Below are 20,436 nucleotides of genomic sequence, written 5' to 3' on the forward strand. Positions count from 1 at the left end.
CACCTTGCGACGCTCGCGTCAAACCTCCTTCCCCACCACGAACCTCTTTGTCGCAACCGCACGTCGCAGAAAATGGCGCCCAATGATGATGTCAAGCGCGCGACAAGTGTGTTAACAATCGCACAGATCAAATTCAAGCAAGCAATGAAAAAGACAGATACCGGAGATCGTCTTCCAATCCCAGTCGAAGTTAGCTCGCAGCTCTTCAGCAGCATAGATGCTGTTCTTAAGCAGAACACGCGTGTGAACATCCAGGTATCTAACTTTAAAGCCATTGATCGCATGTCCCTGGGAGCAGACTAATTTGCCGTTCGTAGAAATGCACAGAGTGGATCGTGAAGCACGTAGCTCCCTCCAAGGCTCGGATCGCCATCCTCGGTGACTATCTCATCGCTGTCTCCAAGTCCATTGTTGTAGACCAGAGTGCTCCAGGACCAGCAAAGAAAGCGGCCCGCAACCGGATGGATTTGTTGCTGATTGTCAACGATGTCCTGCATACTGACAAGTTCCATCGTCGCAACACGATAAAGCAGGGTATCTTCAGCGACGAATGCGAGAGCTTTGTTGTTGATTTGATCGAACAAGCAGCCGCATATATCACTGAGAGGGCATCACAGCTAGAGTTGAAACTTAGAGCCATTATCAACTACTGGTCTGTCAATAGGCTCCTCAGTACAGAGAGTCTCAAAACCTGTCGGGAAAAGGCAGATGAAGCCTTGCTCATTGCCCAAGGTGGCATGCCTGTCCGCAAGCGCAATTACCTCCTGCCAGAGTTCCACGGCGACCGATATGCCCCATGGCACGATCTCCCCGCATCATACATGCTCGAGCAGATGATCAAGTACCCGAAACGCCCAATCAACCCCTCCAAAATCCGGGTCAAGAGGCTAGACAAGAAGCCTGTCAGCCCTCACATTCGCAATCTGCTCGACAACTTCTTCGAAAAGATCGATCTCAAGTACCTGCCAACGGGCGATAATCCGACGAGCGAGACGACCAAGTACAAGCTATCGTTGGACCCCATGGGTCAGTTGGTCAAGCAGAACAAGGAGACTGGCGAGACAGTGACAGTGGCAAACGGATATGGTTGGTCGCCGAAGTTTTGTCAAGATATGCAGAAGTTCGGCGTTCCGGAAAACATCAAGATTGCGCGAGAAGATGCTGAGCGTATGGAGGACATGGACGATCTGCCAGTCACGTCGGTGGCGCGTCGTGATGACCGACATAGTAGGCCTACTACTTCTTCGTCAGATTCGGATTACAGGCGGGAGCGAATGGGATACAATCGTAGTCGAAGTCGTAGTTACTCTCGTCGTTCCTCCGGGTCGTACGACGATGATCGCTCGCCTCCACGTCGAAGATTCCGCGAAGAAAATCAAGGGCGCCGCAGGGTCTCGCCTTCGCCATCTTCTAAGCCCACACGTCAAGAGCTTGAGCAGAGAGGACTCGTTGAGTCAGGACGGCATTCAAGGGCATACGACAAAGATGGGTCTCAACTTGCATCGCAGTATAATGGTCCGAACAGGAATAGCCAGGGCAGCCCGGGTAATCATCAGCACCATGCTCCGCCCATGCCGACCCAGAACTACGGTCAACCATATTCTCAGCCTCCGCAAGCGCCTTTCAACGCGCCGCCGTTTCCGCCGCAGCATATGCCCCCGTTCGATGTCCCACCGCCTCCCCCGCCGCAATTCCAGGGACCTGGAGGCTTTGTTCCTCCTCCCCCGCCCCCCAACTTCAACGGTGCATGGGTACCTCCCCCTCCGCCTCCCAATTTCAACGGCGGATGGCCTCATCCTCTTCCTCCAAACATGAATATGCCGCCCTATGGTCCACAACAGAGTAGCCCGCATGGAGACCAATACGGCAACCAAGGTGGTAATCAATACGGCAACCAAGGCGGCAACCAGTACGGCAACAATGGTCAGTATGGTCAGAATCGAGGTGGCTACCAAGGGGGACGTGGCCATGGTGGACAGCGTGGCGGCAACAGAGGCGGTTGGAGGGGAACTGGGCGTGGCGGGCGATACTAAAATCAGTTGGAGAGGCCTATGGGCATTGTGTGCATGCATATCTGGTGGAGCGTGTCTTGATGTGTGGAAAGCTGTAGGATACCTAGTTCATGATGGCGATCATGTTGAGGAAGCATGTATAGGTCTATAGCGGATTTGATAGTCGGGCTATCGGCGGCTTATCCATAGCTTGCCTGACAGGTTCTTGTACACTCCATTTGCTTCTTTGTCCCCACGTGCTGTGATGACAAAAGTAACTTGCGCAATCATCATGCATTGGGCCTAGCACTTTAAGCACAAAGAGAACCCGGGACTTATTTGAGATCTCAGTGCCTATTGACAAATCATCTCTTGCGTCGAATTATACCCTGGGTCCTCAATTTGAACCGATACTATCACCTATTCTCGTGGTTGTGAAGTCTCTTACTAGTCAGGGACGCGTCGTGACGCGTTCACCGCCCGCAGGGGTCGTCATTCGGTTCGCGGATAGTTCCGCACTCATCATCACTCACTGTCACCCTCACCTGCCAACAGCCCAGGCGCATTGGTATTTCCACATTCTCTTTCCCACAATGGAGCTAACCTACTTGGATAACATCTCAGTTGGATGTCGCGCGTAATGGCGCACTCCAAGAGGAAGCGCAATTCTACCAGAACCAAACCAAGCAAACGAGCGCGGTGCATCGATTCCAGCGAAAGCGAACCCACCAACGACACCCTATGGGCAGCAGAGCACATTTTGGACGAGAAAATCATCCGTGGAGTGCGCACTTATCACATTAAATGGAAAGGCCTTGACCCGGAAACTGGCAAGGCGTGGGAACCAACCTGGGAGCCAGAAGAGAACGCGAACGACTTGCTTGTCGCTCACTGGGAGCAAGAGAAAGCGCGAGATTTGGAAGAAGTCCGCCGAATATTGCGAAGAAGCAGCAGAGGACAGTCTGAGCAACGGCAAAACGCTCAAGAACAGAGGCGCATTCGTAATTCCTGTGTCATTGACAGCAGCCCAGAACCTGCCATCTGCTCCTCTACATCTTCAACACCTCTCAACGATCAAAGAGGCCCGCAAACCTCAGCCAGTGCCACAGCACCAGCAGCCCGCATTTCACCTCGCATTCAGATCGCACGACGTGGCGAAAGTCTTGAAAGAGACGAATACGCGCGCTTCTCCCAGATCGCCTCGTCTGGGCCTGGTTCGACTCAAGCACCTACTCAAGACACCAACCTCGATAGCTCGCAGCTGTTTGCTGCACGGCCACAACCCCTCCTTTCCGGCGTAGTTGCAGATTCGCAAAGCTCCATTGGCGAAGGAAGCTTTGCTCCGATTGTTCAGCATACTGGAGATACAAGCCAGCAAAGCACATATACAAACGAGTCGCACATCGAGGAGGACGTTGTCGAAGACTCGGTACGTTTGCTTCTTGTTTTTCTACGAGTTAGCATATCTACTAACTACTACTTGCAGGGTCTCCTTGAACTGATAGAGGAAGCCGCACGACACGCCACATCGCCTACACGATCCATCCCTGAGACCATCCCCGATATCACCACAGCAGAATCACAAGCTGCTCCGACGACAGCCGAATTTGTATATATCTCGTCACAGGTGGACCAGGCGTCGAGCCAAGAGCTTGAGGATAGCGTGCCTATCCAACCCAGCGGAGACGCCCAGAGTGTTGCACAAGTCGAGTATATAAGAGAAGACCCTAACTGGCTCGAAACGCGACAGTCTGATCACATCGACACTCAGGTTTGTCCAGCTCAAGCCGTCTGCGAGATAACCTCAGATAGAGGAGAGAGCACACAGAGCGAACATCTGCCTTTGAGCCCAACCTCTGCAGACATTACAGGAGACGCTTCGACAGATGTCGCGGACGTAGCTGAAACCCCATCCTTTCTGAACAAATCCTTTACGCTGGTAGGCAACAGCCAACCGCATCATTCCGAACGGAGCAACGAAGCTAGCGGTATACAATTCGCGGTCGGCAGCATTGACGAGGCGTCGCAACATCAGACATCCCAGCAAAATAGCGTTCGTGACAGTCAGCCCAGTCTAACCGAACACTCGCTACTGGAAGACAACGAACAGTTCCCCTTTCAGTCTCAGCATCCGTTTGCACCATATCAGCCTTTACAAGAACTTCTCACTGCCGTTCCAGACCAGCTAGAACATACTTGCGCGACACCACTTAACCATCCAGGACAAGTGCTTACCAGGGTTAGTGTGCCAAGCCTGGCCTTTCCGGCGCCGGCGTCCGACCCACCTCACCAATCAATACAAGCATCACCAAACAATCCCCAGGTTCACGACGACGCGCCAGTAGTATCTCTGCAATCTGATTCCGCTCTTGGTCACGGCACTCTGCCACCAGATCAACCCGAAGCAAACAAGACTTTCCATGCTCAGTTGCTCTACGCTTCCTTTAGCCCTGAACGTGAGCAGCACGCGCAAGTACTACCTCTCGAGGCAGATCTAAGCACCCAAGACGACACGCTGGAGAGTATAAGGACTACCATCGAGAAAGAGTCAGTGCATCGAGCTAGCTCTGAATCTCGTCACGACTCATCTCAGGAGACTCCGGAACGGCTGTCAAGGTCACTCAATCACGAAACCTCGCCAGTCCTTTACCCACCAAGCTATTCCCTAAGAACTCAAGAATCCAGACTTCCATCACGACCTTGTACACCTATTTCTACTTCATCGCCATCAATCATGTCGGGTGAGAGCGCTGCGGAAAATGTCCATCGACGGCTGCAAGAGGACATTGCCAAACGCCTCGCAGCTTCCAGAGCTTCTAGAGGGCGCCCTGGCAGGTCGTCTATCACGTCTTCAGTAACAGGAGGTGGATCATCAGCTACTTCTACACCTTTGAGCAGATTACGGACAAATGAACCGCCAGAAGGCACTCGTTCGCCTTCTGCTGTGCCCGACCGTTCGCCTGTTGCGCAAACACCAACATCACTAAGAAACATTGCCTATGCCACTAGTAATACACCATTAGAAGCGCCACCGTTGGACAAGATCATGATTTCGCTGCCAGATGCTCCCCCAGAACCTACTATCGCTGAAGATCCAACCCTGTCTGAACCTATCGCACCAGTACCGACGTCCCCCGCTTCTGACGAAATGGATGTTAGTGATGCAGATGACGAGGATAGCGACAGTCTACTCAATGACGACTTGCAGTTAGCTGATCAAGAGTTCATCGTGCCGTTGTTCATACAAGGCCGACAAAGCGACACGTACGCCCAGTACATCTCGTCCAAAAAGGACTTGTTGGATCGCTTTCTCAAAGATCCTCGGAGTGTGAGCCCCATCGAAGAAGTCAAGAATATCTTGTCCCAACTCCGGGCTATTGAAACACACATGGACTTGGTCTTCGCTGAAGCCGAAATAGAAGATTTGAACGGCGAGGCTTCGTCGACGCAAGCTGAACATGCCGCTCGATTTGGTATGGAAAACTCGACCAAGTTCAGGTTCTTAGCCAGACTTTTCCAGGAATTGCGAAACTCCGAGCCGCAGAAACATCTTGTTTTGGTCACGGAACGGAACAATGAGACTCTGTTCCGGATCATCCAGACCTTCTGTAAGGCAAACTTGATCAAATACACTATGCCTGGCAGAGACTGGAATGTAGACCGCAAAGAGACCGAGGGTAGCTTACTGGTCACCGTTATACCGAGTGATGCATCGCCCATCATACATGCTCCCGATCTGATCATCTGCCTTGATGGCGTGCAGGACGCAGCACAGATTCGGAAGAAGAACTGGGCAAACTCTCCCGACCGCGATGTGGTGCCAGTGATCCATCTAGTCATTCCAAGGACTGTCGGCCACCTTGAGCGGTATGTAGCATCGAGTCTGGACCCAGTAGAGCGTATGCATACTATTCTGGCAAGTCTGGCGCATGTTCGCCCCGATGTTGGAAAAGCCATCGACGACCGAACGCCACGAGACGTTGAATGCGCCTCAGAAGTCGCCGGCTGGATCGAGAACATAATGGAAGGGGCCGAATGGCCATTGCCGTCTATTGGTAGCGTCAAGGATGTCATTGAGTATCAGACGCAGTTGTCGCAACCCTCTACTGATACGCCTATACCTGAGCGTACCAAGCGCCCTTTGGATGAAGAAGACCTTGACCCGGCAAAGCGTATGCGCTTCACACCACAACCACAAAGAGCTTCCGTTGCAGAGAAGGAGCACGAGGTCACGCATATAAGCGACTCTATGCCCGGAACTGCTGCACCCGAGCTTGATTTGCAGAGAGCATCCGCTCCTGCTGACAAAGCGGTTCGAGAGGAGCAAGAAGCCCATAGGGCAGAACAGAGGCACTTTCGAGAGAGTGAGATAATGTGGGACAAACAGCAGGGGAAGCATGAAGATCTCGCCCGTGATTATCGTGTTCAGAAGGGGAAATTGAGCGCTGCAGAGACCAGAGTGGAAACGTTGACCAAGAATAACGTTACTCTTACCGAGCGCCTTACAACACGTACCGCAGAGATGCGCGACCTAGACCAGCAGCTACAGGAACAGCGAGCTACCGATCTTCTCTCGCCTGATGCACAGATCGCCGAGATCACTAAGCTTCGCAAAGAACTTGCTGAAGCACGCGCGGAGAAAGACAAAGCAATACAGAACGCTTCGAGTGCGGAAAGTCTGCTGGAATATACGAGAGGAGCCTACCAAGATGCGCAAAACGCTGCTTCTTCCAATGCTGCCCGCGTTAAAGAGCTTGAAGAAGAAGTGAAGAAACTCTCGTCTGCAGCTTCAGGGGAAGCAACAAAGCGGAAGGGCATGCACTTGAATCAGAACTACGATCGACAGCATAAGCAAATCGCGAGCCTGGAGGCACAGTTGACTATTTACAAGCGTACGCTGCAGAGCAAGGAAGAAGAGATTGTTCGTCTGAGGAGCGTTGGCAGACCGGGTGTGGGCACCAGAGGCACGAGTGCAACACCTCAACCCAAGACCAGGAGTAGAGCTGGTAGTCCCACTTTCATAGGCGGCAGAGTTTCGAACTTGAGGAATAGCTAAGGAATTGTTTGGTCCAGGTTTACTCTGGAGTGTAAGGATTTGTCCTTGTTTACATCCGGTATTGTCTGGGTATGGATAGCATAGCGGTCGGATGGGCAATGTAGATACCCTAGTCATTGTGATAATGAAGTAGGATAACCTAGGTTACTAGTATAACATGCTTTCTTTCTTACTTATTGCAACCGATACACATGCCTTCACCTTGTATGTTCAAGGCCAGCTTCATGGCCTCTTAGTCACATGGTCATTAGCACATAGAGTGACACGCATAAAATACCGCACTCTCCATCGTCTTGAGATACCTGGCCGTCATATGAAGTCTTTGGGCATAGAGCATTTCTGTGCTCTTCATAGTTAACCATACTCATGCAGTTGTGTGACGTGGAGCATCTCAACCATAGCCCTAGTTGATGACCTCTTGAAAACACGTTTAACTCTTCGCGAATACTTTCACCATCTCATTGTCCGGTGACTGTACTCTTTTGGAATACGGTGTTATTAGTCCTTATAGCACAAGGATAGATTCATTCGACTACATTAGCTCACTTGCTCATTTCCTCGCCAACTTATCGTCCAGACGAACAACTTACCCTCAACCACAACCTAAGACCACAAATTTCTATCGACCGAACCAAACGACATGGGACCCTTTCAAGGCGGAATCTGGGATGAAAATCCTTTCGGTGGCCGCCGCCGCAATGGCGGTGGCTATCGACCAAGCCAAATTCAGCGCGGTGGCAACGTAGAGCAAGATCCGTATGAACGCTACGATTTACCAACCATGATAGGTGGCATGGGCGGCCAAGGTCTAATGATGCATCACGCGATGGGTAGTCCCATGATGGACGGCAACTCTCACTCTTACTCTTCTTACCAAGACTCTGACGGTAACATGCACGAAGAAGGCTATGGACCTCATGGTCCGTATCGCAACACCATACGTCGGAACCAGGGACCCCCAGGTATGGATATAGATGGAGGTATGCCACCTCATGGGCTACCACAAGGACGGCCACCACCCGGAAGTCTCCTAGGCGGCCGCCCGACAGGTCGCCCAGGAGCCTTTCGGTCTTCCTTCTGGACAGGCCCGAACCCGTTCCGCGTTAATGGCGCCAACAGTGGTGTCAATGATCGCGCCGACGGTGGACAAGGCCCTCGTCCGGACCGCGCTTTCAGAAACGAAGTCGAACCCGCTGCTATGCGACAAGACCGCGGTCTCTCGCAAGAAGCCGCAGAAGACATGGCGTGGTTCTTACAAGAACGAACGCAGCCCGTTGGCGATGGCAGAGTTGCGCCCCCGAATGCTGAGTGTCCGATTTGTCTGGAGCCACCGAGTGTGTCGCATCTTTGCATCCAAATCAAGGGAATTGAGGGATGTAATCACATGATCGGGAGGGATTGTTTGAAGGAGATGTTGTTGAATCGACCCGATGATCAAAAGCGATGCCCGATCTGCAGGGCTGAGTTTTTAGGAGAGGATGGCATCTGGCAGGATTCGGAGCAGTTTCAACAGCTTGCGAATGGACAGAATGCTGGTGGACGCGCGCCGCCCCCAAGATTCCCTCCAAGTCATGGAGGCGGCATTCCTCACGGACATGGTGGCTATGGTGGCCGCTCTCCTGCCAGTCTTCATAGCCTTCTTCGTGACTCTCCCGCAGGTCCACGTCCAGGCTATGGCGGTCCTCCCCAGATGCCTCCTAGTCGTAGGCATGGCCCTTCCGCAAGCCCTTCAAGCTATGGTGGACCCCCCCCGTGTTGCTCCTCTTGCTACTCCACATGCCGCTCCTGCAGGACTTCGCAACGCGATGCGCGGAGGGGCTAGAGTCCATGGTGTTCGCGACGTAGGTATAGGAACGGATGGCGAGCAAGTCGGTGGTCGTCCCACAGGCGGCATGCAAGGTGGACCGCCGAGGATGGACGAAAGGGGGCCTTCTGCTCCACAAAGCAACTTCGACGGCCCTGGCCAACGAATTGGTTACATGTACCCAGACCAACGCTGGTGAAGCGGTACTGTGATGGCCAACAGCATCATGTCTACCGTTGGATGTCTTGCGTTGTTTTTCTTTCCTTTGTTTTCCTATGCGCGCAGATGGGGTATGGCGTAATGCTTGATTCATCGTAAGAGTCTGATGGTACCTGATTTGGTATCGTACGGATGTAGGCCCGATTTCTAGAGTAAGTGTTTCCGGTCAGAGGCCTAGCATAATTGTGGATAAGCCATGTCCAGATTCCCAACTTTCCTGCAAACATTGGTTTGTCCAAATCGTGATATGCACGCCAGTCGCATTTGTCACTCATGGCGTTGCGTAGGTTCACCGAATTAAACTTCAAAACCTCTGCAATGTAGTAGTCATCGCAATATTCGCGCATCCAACCTCCAACTTCTGATTTGACCAGTGTTATCTGAATGTGGTACACGCAACATGTGAAACCAGACTAGAGATTGATCCAGGCACGTCTTGCTGCTATCAGGTACCCTCGCATCAGACCCTGATGTCGGCCTAATGCAGCATGCAGGGCAAGCCTGATGGATGGACCACAAGATAAACTTACATTATAGCGGTGAGTAGTAAATGCCGCTGTACCTGACGTTCTTCGTGTGTCGCATTCCACAGTCATGCTGTACTCTGCCGGTGATTGACGTTGCTTTAGAGTTGACTGGACCAGATCGCCGGGCTCCACAGCGGGAATAATTATATGGTGTTGTTTGAGGAAATGCCGCACTGGCACGAGGCTATATCGCCATGGACATTGTAAAATGTGCGTGCTGACAGTATGAGCCTAGCGTTGGGTTGAGGCAATATCGTGCATGGCGAGAGTGGCTGTGTGCTTTGATAATGATGTGCATACTCTTGCATGCCCATGCCCAAGGATGAGGGCAAAGGGCAAGGGAACGTCGGAAAGTGCTTTCCGCGTGCTGACACAGTACAGGGAGGCCTGCGATACCTGACAATCGAGGGAAGGTCTGCCAAGTCTTGGTTCAAAATAAACAGGAAGGTGATGTTGCCGCGGTCACGGTGACCGCAGCTGCGTGTGCCTGGCTCCAGACAAATGACGGCTTTCAGCCGAGCCATCCGATTCACAGGCATCGGCCCCGCACTGGTCCCGCTAATGGCGCTGCCCCTCATCGATCGTCAAGGCCTCATGATGCGGCGTCTGCATAGAACACGTTTGGAACAATGCGGCGTTTGTGACATCGTGACGTTTGGGCGGGCTACACTGGTTTCTTGTACGTAAAGTCAGGCTTCTGGACCACCTTGGTATGGTAGTATAGCATCATAAGCAATGCTAGATACACCTGGAGTATCGTGGATGTCAGAGAGTAATCGCAAAAGTTGCTTGGATATCGATGTTGACGAATATTGTGGGTCCGGTGTGACGTGGGTTAGAAACTGCATCAAAGTGCATGGCAGAGAATTCGAAAGTGTTTCTGCTTCCACGGTGGGGATCCTTGGCTGCGGCTTCTTGCGGTTCAGCCCTCTGAAGCGGACGTTTAGTTGCAGATCCTGGTAGTCTAGAAAAAGGTCTCCCCGTTTCTTTGCATGGGTCTATGGGACCTTGTACGAGTCGCGAAAGCGCACTCAGACGTCCCAGACGACTTGCGCCAACAACGTGGTCCTTTGGAAAGGGTTGACACTTCACCAACAATATGCAGGTGCAAAGCGAGGTGGCTAGGCGCATCGCGACAAAGGATGTATTCCATATGTGAGCGCAAAGTGCCCAGTCGTGGCGTAGCTGCTGATATCTAACACGACGCACGGCCGTTCCACTATAAACAAGGGTTACTTGCGCCGTCGTCATCTCCAGCGCAAATAGCGAATATTGGCTGTGTCATTTGCTCGTTTTAAACGGCAACGTTACTGGCTTTGACGGAATGTGGCGACTTGCTCCGCAGCTGGGCCTATGCAGCGATGCTGGCTAGGTTAGTCAGGTGGTGCCACTTGGATGCAGTTGTGTCGGACTATATGCGTCACGCAGCATCTGTTGTGTGTGCCTTTGAACATTAACAGCGCATCGTGAAAATGTTTTGAGCATTGCGATATATGCTATGGCAAGGGACCGCATGCATGGAGCTCAAAGCAGGTTGGCGCGCAACATTTACTACACCGCTCAAACAGGCAAGCACGAATGAAAAACCTGGGGAAGCGCTACGGGAGTGCGATGGTCCAGGGGTAACAAGAAAAGAAATGGCGCATTCATGGATGGCTAACCGGCTTGTATCACTTTTCTCCACTAGGAAACAATCTGCCCCCAATTACGTTGCATTGGTTCGGGCTGATCGAGATGCATGCCTCGGTGTCTCTTGTGTGGAACTTATCGTGACGGCGCCATTCGTTCTGTTTCTAATTGTGCGGTGAAGCTTCCGCAGGGCTCACGATCGTGATTGAATGGTCCCTCGATCCCAGCCGTCAGCCACGTATAAAGAGATCATCTGCTGCCCATCTTTCCCTCGAAGCAGCAAAGCATCCACAGCAACTTCTTCAACCAATCTCGAGTTTCAATCTAAACTCTTGCAAGACGGGATCGACACCAGAGAACTACCCTCATACAAACCTCGAACTACCTCTACCGCAACCAATCAGCATCGCCTACAGCTCAAACCACCACACATCTATCATCTATCATCTATTAGAATTCAGACATTATGCCTGCTCTTCCATTCAACTCGTCCGCTTCTTCGTCACCCTCATCTTCACCTACTTTGTCGCCTACCATGACGCCTTCAATAGTTCTCCATCCCGCATCGGGTATATTTGATCAACCATACTAAAGCCTCCCATCTAATCTTTCCAGCAGGTGTTTCATCACAAAAGAAGGAGCTTCTTAAGCCAAAGGAAGACCCTGCGCAGGCGTATCGCATTCGTTATGCGCAGTACCTCGCAGCCACCTTTGGCTTCTCGATGCAGGCCGCGCTCGCCGAGGCGGATAGCCAGCTTGCGCCGCGCCGTTCGTCGAGTTCGAGTATGTCGGAAGCTGAGTCGTTACGCGCGATCTGAGCTTGAGTAAGGCTGTCGGGACTTACAAAGGGCGTTTGATGACTTTATGAACATGCATGTATAGGGTTAATAATGGGCATTGGGATGGGGTTCTTCGGCGTAGTATATATTTGGACCACACAATCAAAAGCGTCGTCTGTTCACCAATTCTATCCAATCTTGTAGCGAGAAAACCATCGTGTTATGTGGTCATCGAAAGAAGCGATCACATGCAATCGCGTGGTAGGTCGCAAGCCCATGCGATTATCTGAATTCGTAAGGTTCGTGTATACCCCGCGAACCTTCTCGGTATTGTCGGATGCTGATAGTTGTAGGAGCAGAATCCGCAACTGCCACCCCCACCATTCCACCCGCCCCGCCTGGGCCAGGTATCCACGTGCAGAGCTTGTCTATCGATTGAGGCTCAATTTCAACGACATTCCATGCCTCGCAGTGTCTCCTACTTTGAAAAAGATCCTGTCACGCCATAGTCTCTCCAGAAAACGATCACCCGCACACTGCGCAGGCAGGCGAAGCGACACTCTCCACATTCCTCGGGACAATCCTCCACGATAATGCTCACTGGGCCTTCCGACAAGTCTTCGATGCGCTGCAGGTCTAGTGCACCATAACCACGCGTTGCCATCATGGCGTATTGGTTTGCGAGGCGTATCATTGGCGGTGCCGCCACACCTGTAATCAGACAAGCCTTAAGTGGCATACGTGGCAAACATCAACCTGTCATATGCGGCAGCGCTGCTTACTGTCGTATCTCTACCCCGGAAACACATATCCTGGATGCTCCTGTCGCTGGCTAAAAGCATCACACGGCTCCACACAGAGCGCGCAAAACGCGGAGTCGTTGGATCCTCCACGGGGAAACTGCGAGAACCAACATGCACAGTACCGACAAGTACTCCGAAAGTACTCAACGCCAACAGCCGAGACATCTCGGCATCGCGGCACAGTGGCTCAAAGCCACACAGTCGATACTTAAAACTGGGATGAGGCGACCGGACTTCTTGGATCCGTCAGCCAAGCTTCTTATCGTTCTATCAATGAGCAGCTCAATGAGCCCAGCCTCACAGCGTCTGTCGACTATTGGTCCCGCCATAACAGCTGTGGGTACTCGTTTGTTCAACGGCATCAGCTGATTAAGGCGATTGTACATACTGGTGTAGCACACGCTGTAATGTAGACGTTTGTAACCGTTAACGAGGCGTGGTGGACAAAGAGTTCCAAGCCTCTCCACGCTTGGGGGACCCACGTCGCTCGTCTAGCGTGCTAACCCCGCCTAAACCTGGTAGGACCAACTGCCTATAAGGACCCCCCCGCAAAGGCGCATTCTGTCTCTTCACCACCGACACTACCAGTGTTATCACATATACTTGAATGGGTGAAACTGTGCTACTTGCCGTCGAGGAGACTTCTCCTAACGTCGATGAACCCCCTATATGTGGTAGTAAGGATCCGCATACTGCACCCAACCAAAGGCAACTCCAGCCGAACCCTACCGATGGCGACACTTCGCCCACACTCCACGCTCCGCATACCCTCACCTCCGAGGAAGTTGCACAGAAACTACGAGTGGACATCCAGTAGGGCTCACTGCTTATGTTTGTATCTTAATCTCTTGTGCTTGTGCTAACGATCGCAGCCATGGACTCCCTCACTCTGAAGCGCAATCTCGCCTCCAGCTCTATGGCCCTAACAAGGTTAAGGGAGCTGAAGGGCTTTCCATGTGGAAAATTCTGTTAAGACAGATCTCGAACAGTCTCACCTTCGTCCTCATCATTGTCATGGCCATAAGCTTTGGCATAGACGATTATATCGAAGGCGGCGTCATCACCGCAGTTATCCTCCTGAACATCGTTGTCGGTTTCTGGCAGGACTATCGAGCCGAGAAGACTATCGAATCTCTCAAAAAGCTTACGGCACCTGAGGCTACCGTCACCCGAGACGGAACGGCGGACATCAAAGTCAAGGCAGTGGACCTCGTCCCTGGTGACCTTGTACAGTTGTCCGTTGGTAGTATCGTACCTGCAGATATTCGCCTCATCGACGGTGTCAATGCTTACACCAATGAAGCTTTCCTGACAGGAGAGTCTGCACCTGTAGAGAAGACACCATGGAAGACCTTCGACGAGCTAGACCTTGCCACTGGTGACCAGACCAACCTTGCCTTTTCCGGTAGTGAGGTGACATCTGGACGCTGCCATGGTATCGTAGTCGCAACTGGCATGAACACTGAAGTTGGAAAAATCGCCACTATGCTTCGCCAGAAGAAAGACGCTGGCCCACAGTCTGCCAACATCTTTGTCCGAATCTTCAAGCGTTTCACGAACGGCGGTAAGACAATCCTAGGCCTTGTTGGAACTCCACTCCAGATCACGTTGAGCAAGTTCGCTCTCCTACTCTTTGGTCTTGCCATCCTACTTGCCATCATTGTCTTCTCTGCAAGCAAATGGCAGGTTGGCGGAGAAGTCCTGATCTATGGTATCTGTGTTGCTGTAGCTGTCATTCCCGAATCCCTCATTGCAGTCCTCACCATTACGATCGCTGTTGGCGGCAAAGCCATGGCCAAAGCAAACGTCATTACTAGGGTCCAGTCGGCCATTGAGGCTGTTGGTGGTGTCACAAACATCTGCTCTGACAAGACCGGTACTCTTACCCAAGGTCGCATGGTCGCAAAGACGGCCCTAATGCATGGCGCTGGCACATTCACCATCGACGCTATTACAGACCCACACAACCCTTGTAGCGGAAACGTCGCCCTAGATGACCAGCTCCTCAGCTTGGATGAGTACAGGCCGAATGCTGTTGTTACTCGCTTTCTGCGTACCATCGCTCTTTGCAATAACTCCAAGGTCATACCGCCATCTGAGACCCACGTCGACTCTCCAAGCGAGAAGAAGGCTGCAGCTCTAGATCAGTCAGTCAGTGGTGACGATCGCGACACCGATGCCTCCACTATCGATACCATCTCACGACCGCCCACTGCCATCATGCAAGACATATCTGATGGACCTTGGGTAGCGCACGGTGAGCCAACCGAAGTCGCATTGCATGTTCTCGCTTCCCGTTTCAACATGGGCAAGGAGAGACTTCTCTCCACTCTCAACATCCATCTCGCTACTGAGTTCTCTTTCGACTCCAAGGTCAAGAAGATGACTGTCGTTTACAAGGACAACCATCAGGGTTTCATGGATGTCTACACCAAGGGAGCAACAGAGTTCATGATGCCTGCACTAAACGTCTCGGACCAGGAACGTACTGAGATTCTGGAGGCCGCTGAAAGAATGGCAAACCAAGGTCTCCGCGTCCTGTGTATCGCTCATAAGACACTACAAGCCGGCACTGACATCTCGGAACGTGATGTCATCGAGGCTAATCTCAACTATCTCGGTCTTGTCGCTATCTATGACCCACCTCGCCTGGAGACCAAAGGTGCTGTCCGCGAGTGTAAAATTGCTGGCATCACTGTTCACATGCTCACTGGTGACCATCCTGGTATGCATTATCCCCTTCATAAATGGCAAGCGAAATCTATACTAACCAAATTGCAGGTACGGCGAGAGCCATTGCTAAGGATGTGGACATCATTGATGATCGTACCCCTGCTTCAGCCGTCATGGTCGCTAAAGACTTCGACAGGATGACGGAAGACGAGGTGGACGCTATGGAGACTTTGCCTCTTGTCATTGCTAGGTGTAGTCCAACTACCAAGGTCAAGATGGTACAGGCTCTCCACAGAAGGGGTCGTTTCTGTGTCATGACTGGAGATGGTGTCAACGACTCACCTGCGCTCAAGCAGGCTAACGTCGGTATGGCTATGGGTACTGGTAGCGACGTCGCCAAAGACGCCGCTGAGATGGTTCTCACCGACGACAACTTCGCGTCTATCGTAAAGGCGGTCGAAGAAGGTCGACGTCTGTTCGATAACATCCAAAAGGTATGTGAGCTTCTTGTCCCTCTTCATACTATGATCAGTCAGTAACTTTCGGCAATATAGTTCTTGATGCATCTGCTCATCTCGAATATCGCTCAAGTCATCCTACTTCTTATTGGTCTCGCTTTCAAGGATCAAGACAATCATTCCGTCTTCCCGCTGTCCCCTATCGAGATTCTCTGGGTCAACCTCATTACTTCTTCCTTCCTCGCCATCGGTCTCGGTCTCGAAGAGTCACAGGAAGACAGCATGTACCGACCACCGCACGACAACAAAAAGGGTGTCTTCTCAGCCGAGTTGATCACGGACAAGTTTATCTATGGCTTCTTCATGGGAGCCCTTTGTCTCTTCTCCTTTGCCATTGTCGCATATGTCGGTCCTGGCGGAGGCAATCTCGGCTCTGGATGTAATGAGGGATACAACGATACGTGCGACGTAGTATTCCGTGCTCGCGCCACAACTTACGCTACTATTACCCTCCTTCTCCTTGTCACGGCCTGGGAAGTCAAACACTTCGCTCGCTCTCTCTTTAACATGTATCCCAATACTCCCTCATCGGCACCACCCGGCCTTTCCGTCTTTTCTACTGTCTGGCGCAACCGCTTCCTCTTCTTCGCTGTCATGGCCGGATTGGTCGTCGTGTTCCCCATTGTTTACATTCCTATCATCAACGAGAAGGTGTTCAAGCATGGTGCCATCACCTGGGAGTGGGGCGTTGCATTCGGTTGTGTCGTCATCTACATTAGCGCAATCGAGAGCTGGAAGGCTATCAAGCGCAGTGTTGGTATCTGGAGCGGTGCGCACCGCGTCATTAGCCGCGAGGATGCCGAGGCCCGTGCCGGACTGAACGGCAGTGTTGCTGTTCGCGAAAAGTAAGAAAGGATCGAATTTGATTGGTGGTGGATGGAACAAATTGTCACACTTTAGGATGTAGATGGAGGCGGTATAGTTTGGTCTCATGTCTCTTTGGATTGACCCATGGCCCCTCCTTACTCATGACTTACGATCACGACAACACACACTCTTTACCATAGCTTTACGATGAATACCAACTTAGTCAATCGTTGACCATTACGTTTGTTAAATGACTTAATGAAATTGGATGAGCATCGCCAACGCACGATTGTGCCAGTGGCCCAAGCGTTCACTCTTGATTTCGTCATTGCCGATTTGACGAGGCTGGTAGCCCGAGCCACACTTCACTTGTAGATGCCATGCATTCTTTCATCATTCTTGCTTTATTCTATCCCTGTATCCATTCGCTCATCAACCACTACTCTGATATGCTAATACAAACTGCGCTAGCTATGAATCAATGGTCATTGCACTACAAACCTCAGCCTCCGGCAGACCCAAGCGATACATCTCTATTCTCAGTCTTTCTTGGCCTCCGGCTGACTTACAGCTCGCTGGGCTTCCGAGATCAGGCAGAATACCATCGAGGTCATTGTGGAAACGTGCCTCTGGCTATGGAAGATTCAACCGTATTGCGTGATCTTGTTTGATGGTATAATCGTTCTTCTTATTGGATGGTATCCTAGTCTACTACCGGACCGCGTTCTGCAATGGTTTTGCGACTCGGCATTGGTATGTCAGGTAGTGATGAGGGAGTTAAACAATTCACGTTCACCACTGAGGTTGACTTAGAGCAATGTGCTTCACGAGGTTTATTGCCACTTTATTTCCAATATGACGGTTTCGCGCTCTCCCACAACCTACTGACTACCGGCGAAATCAAACTGCATCCTCGGCATTGTCCACCTCTGATCCGCAACGACTGATCCGTTTTCTGCCATGGTGTTGTTCGCGAAAGGTCCCAGGCTAGGGGGCACATCCTCCGGCGCCCTTCCCCAGCTACTTTCCTGGGGACCTAGTGTCAACTCGAGGACACCACCTTCCAAGAAGAAGTTGTGCTGGATCCAGTTGCGCGTGTAAGATACACCATCGAGGGTAGCAGATTGGATGTAGATGTTCTTGTGACCTGGGTCAAAGTTGATGTTGCGGATTGTTGCTGTATTGCCTGTTTGGCCATTCTTGATAGAGATGGACTCAAAGAAAGGTGGTATGATAAAGTAAACATCTTGTCCAGCATTGGGGAAGAATCCCATCATAACGAAAGCCTCAAAAGATCCCATGGCGCCACTATCGTCATTACCGGGTATGCCAACGACAGTATCGTTGAACAATGAGGGAATGTATTGATGAGCGCGCTCAGCAGAGAGAGCAGGACGTCCAGCGTAATGGTATAAGAAGACATTGAGGAAAGCCTGTTCATCTCCAAGATACAAGACACCGGACTCGTGCAGCCAGTTCATGCGCTCAACAAAGCGCTCGCGTCCTCCTAGGGTTTGGATAAGAGTCGCCATATCTCCAGGAGCAAAGAAGGTGTATAGCCACACTGGTCCTTCGTAGGTCTCGCCTCCGCTAGGATTTAGGTAGCAGCCAGTGAAATTGAGTAGTGGAGAGCAAAAGATCGGATCTTGAGAGCCCCATGTGCCGTTCAGGTATCGAGGCTGCAGGAAACCTTCAAACCCGGTATCAGTACCATTGATAACGCTACGTTGATCGGCCTTGAACATGTTGAGCCAATTACCGGAGCGGCCGAGGTACTTCTGGTAATCGGCTGTATTGCCGAGTTCGCGGGCCAGAAGAGCGATGACAAAGTCGTTGTAAGCATATTCTACAGTTCGAGAGATAGATCGGGTTTCTGTACCCACGCCTTCGATGTCGAGATTTTGGGTAGGAATATAGCCTAACTCTTTCCAAGATACGAGACCACCACGGCCTTGATAATTAGTACTCAGAACCTATCCACTCAGAAACTGTAATCTTACCTTCAACATCCCAGTTTGGTGGCTCGACTTCCGCATCCTTGACGACAGCCTCGTATGCTAACACCCAGTCGATACCAGCAGTAATGTTCTTCAAGTATGCATCCGCGATAACGATATCTGCATTCGAGCCTCCTTGTGTAAAACCCTTGCAGTGGCTCATGCGACAATCCGGCAGCCATCCTTCATGACGATAGATGTCGAGTAAACTTCTTATCATAAGCGTTTGACTATGTGGGTCTAGAAGTGTGATCAGAGGATGAATGGATCTGAAACTATCCCAGATGCAGTAATAGGAGTCGTAGTATGGTTCGTCAGAGTTCCAGAGTGGATTTTCTCCAGTGTAATCTTGAGGGCTGATCATTGACCTGTAAATGCCGCTCCAGAAAGCGTTGAGGAAGACTTGATCGACGCCGCCATCTTCGACGTTGATGACATCAAGCTTGGAACGCCATGCAATCTCAGCAGCGGCAGCAATGTCGTCAAACCCCCATGAAGGCATCTCACGTTCAGCGTTGGAACATGCTTGCTCTTCGCTAATGAAACTCATTCCAACCCGCGCATGGATTTGATTATTCTGGGTAGGCTTCTCGAATTGTACCCATCCACCTGCTGGTGTGTTACTGGGTGTTTGTCGTACATCGCTGGGAAATATCCGTAGGCTTGTTGCTCGGTTTGTCGCGCGAGTGTTGGACCATACGCCAGCTTCTTTGACCTTTGCACCATTGAAGTCCAGGCAAAAGTACGACTGATATGTGCCTAGATATAGGCGTACAAAGTTAGTAAGTGTCTCAAATTCAGTTTGTATGTGAAGATGACTTGCCGATGCCGAATGACGGCGAGAATATTCCACTTCCTGTCATGCGCCCAGTTGCAGCATCCACAGTAATATTTGCTTCGCTCCTCGTGTTCGGCAGATCCGTTAGGTCAACCAATATATGTGGTGACAGTGTTGTATTCGGAGTCGATGGTGTTTCCGGAAATGTAATGCGATACAAAGCCGTACGATTTGTGACAGTTGACTCAGTCCTGATGTTGTTGACTAGTGTGATATCAAAGTAACCAGGTCTTGCATGAACACTTCCGGGTATGCGCTCAACGGCTCGTTCAGACTTGAAATACTGACACCCGTTGATATCATCATTTACACATCCAGATTGGGCAAAGATCGGGAAGTTACCAAGTGACGGTGAACCACCGGTTCCCGAGTCGTGCATGTGGGAAAATCCATATATCGGCTCTGAGTCGTTGGAAGAGAACCCTCCTTGGTTTTCGCCTATCACATCGGGCCCCGCTTTGGTCATTCCTAGTACTTGTTAGCAAGTTTTGGTTTGTACTACAAAAGTCTCCACCCACCAAATGGCAGTGTAGCACCAGGAAACACATGGCCTATGATGAATGAGCGATTCGTTATCTTCTCAAGAACACCTTGATCCTACCTCCATTGATTGTGCCAATGAGAGGATTAACGTAGTCAAATCCGGATCGTGGTTGTGGTTGTGAAGAGTTGTTCTGTGCGCCTGTAGATGTTATGAACACACACAGCAAGGACGCCGAGGCGTGCTTCACAGAAAGAATGCCCATGATTTGGGTTGAGCGCAGACTCTTCAATGAGAAAAGCCAACTCAACAGA

The 20,436-nt window shown here is 51.3% G+C and overlaps 5 protein-coding genes across 5 annotated transcripts; 4 read left to right on the forward strand and 1 right to left on the reverse strand.

Annotated features, from left to right (window-relative positions):
- Nucleotides 1–72: 72 nt before the first annotated feature.
- On the forward strand, nucleotides 73–2,033 carry GT037_001920 (uncharacterized protein; the record flags this gene model as incomplete). The annotated part of the gene is made up of 2 exons (XM_038926967.1): nucleotides 73–255; nucleotides 318–2,033. 2 exons carry the CDS (start codon nucleotides 73–75, stop codon nucleotides 2,031–2,033), a joined length of 1,899 nt encoding a protein of 632 aa, XP_038790259.1.
- Nucleotides 2,034–2,631: 598 nt separating this feature from the next.
- Nucleotides 2,632–9,050, forward strand: GT037_001921 (uncharacterized protein; the record flags this gene model as incomplete). Its single annotated transcript, XM_038926968.1, has 4 exons — nucleotides 2,632–3,420; nucleotides 3,478–6,997; nucleotides 7,704–8,381; nucleotides 8,617–9,050. The coding sequence occupies 4 exons, from the start codon at nucleotides 2,632–2,634 to the stop codon at nucleotides 9,048–9,050; spliced, it is 5,421 nt and encodes a 1,806-aa protein (XP_038790260.1).
- Nucleotides 9,051–11,692: 2,642 nt separating this feature from the next.
- Nucleotides 11,693–12,044, forward strand: GT037_001922 (uncharacterized protein; the record flags this gene model as incomplete). Its single annotated transcript, XM_038926969.1, has 2 exons — nucleotides 11,693–11,795; nucleotides 11,845–12,044. The coding sequence occupies 2 exons, from the start codon at nucleotides 11,693–11,695 to the stop codon at nucleotides 12,042–12,044; spliced, it is 303 nt and encodes a 100-aa protein (XP_038790261.1).
- Nucleotides 12,045–13,415: 1,371 nt separating this feature from the next.
- GT037_001923 (potassium sodium eff) lies at nucleotides 13,416–16,848 on the forward strand (the record flags this gene model as incomplete). Its single annotated transcript, XM_038926970.1, has 4 exons — nucleotides 13,416–13,621; nucleotides 13,681–15,533; nucleotides 15,590–15,975; nucleotides 16,036–16,848. 4 exons carry the CDS (start codon nucleotides 13,416–13,418, stop codon nucleotides 16,846–16,848), a joined length of 3,258 nt encoding a protein of 1,085 aa, XP_038790262.1.
- Nucleotides 16,849–17,687: 839 nt separating this feature from the next.
- On the reverse strand, nucleotides 17,688–20,387 carry GT037_001924 (glycoside hydrolase family 92 protein; the record flags this gene model as incomplete). Its single annotated transcript, XM_038926971.1, has 5 exons — nucleotides 17,688–18,757; nucleotides 18,807–19,562; nucleotides 19,810–20,109; nucleotides 20,160–20,192; nucleotides 20,243–20,387. 5 exons carry the CDS (start codon nucleotides 20,385–20,387, stop codon nucleotides 17,688–17,690), a joined length of 2,304 nt encoding a protein of 767 aa, XP_038790263.1.
- Nucleotides 20,388–20,436: the final 49 nt, after the last annotated feature.

The sequence above is a fragment of the Alternaria burnsii genome, assembly GCF_013036055.1.
Source record: "Alternaria burnsii strain CBS107.38 chromosome Unknown 750, whole genome shotgun sequence".
In the NCBI taxonomy this organism is placed as follows: Eukaryota; Fungi; Ascomycota; class Dothideomycetes; order Pleosporales; family Pleosporaceae; genus Alternaria; species Alternaria burnsii.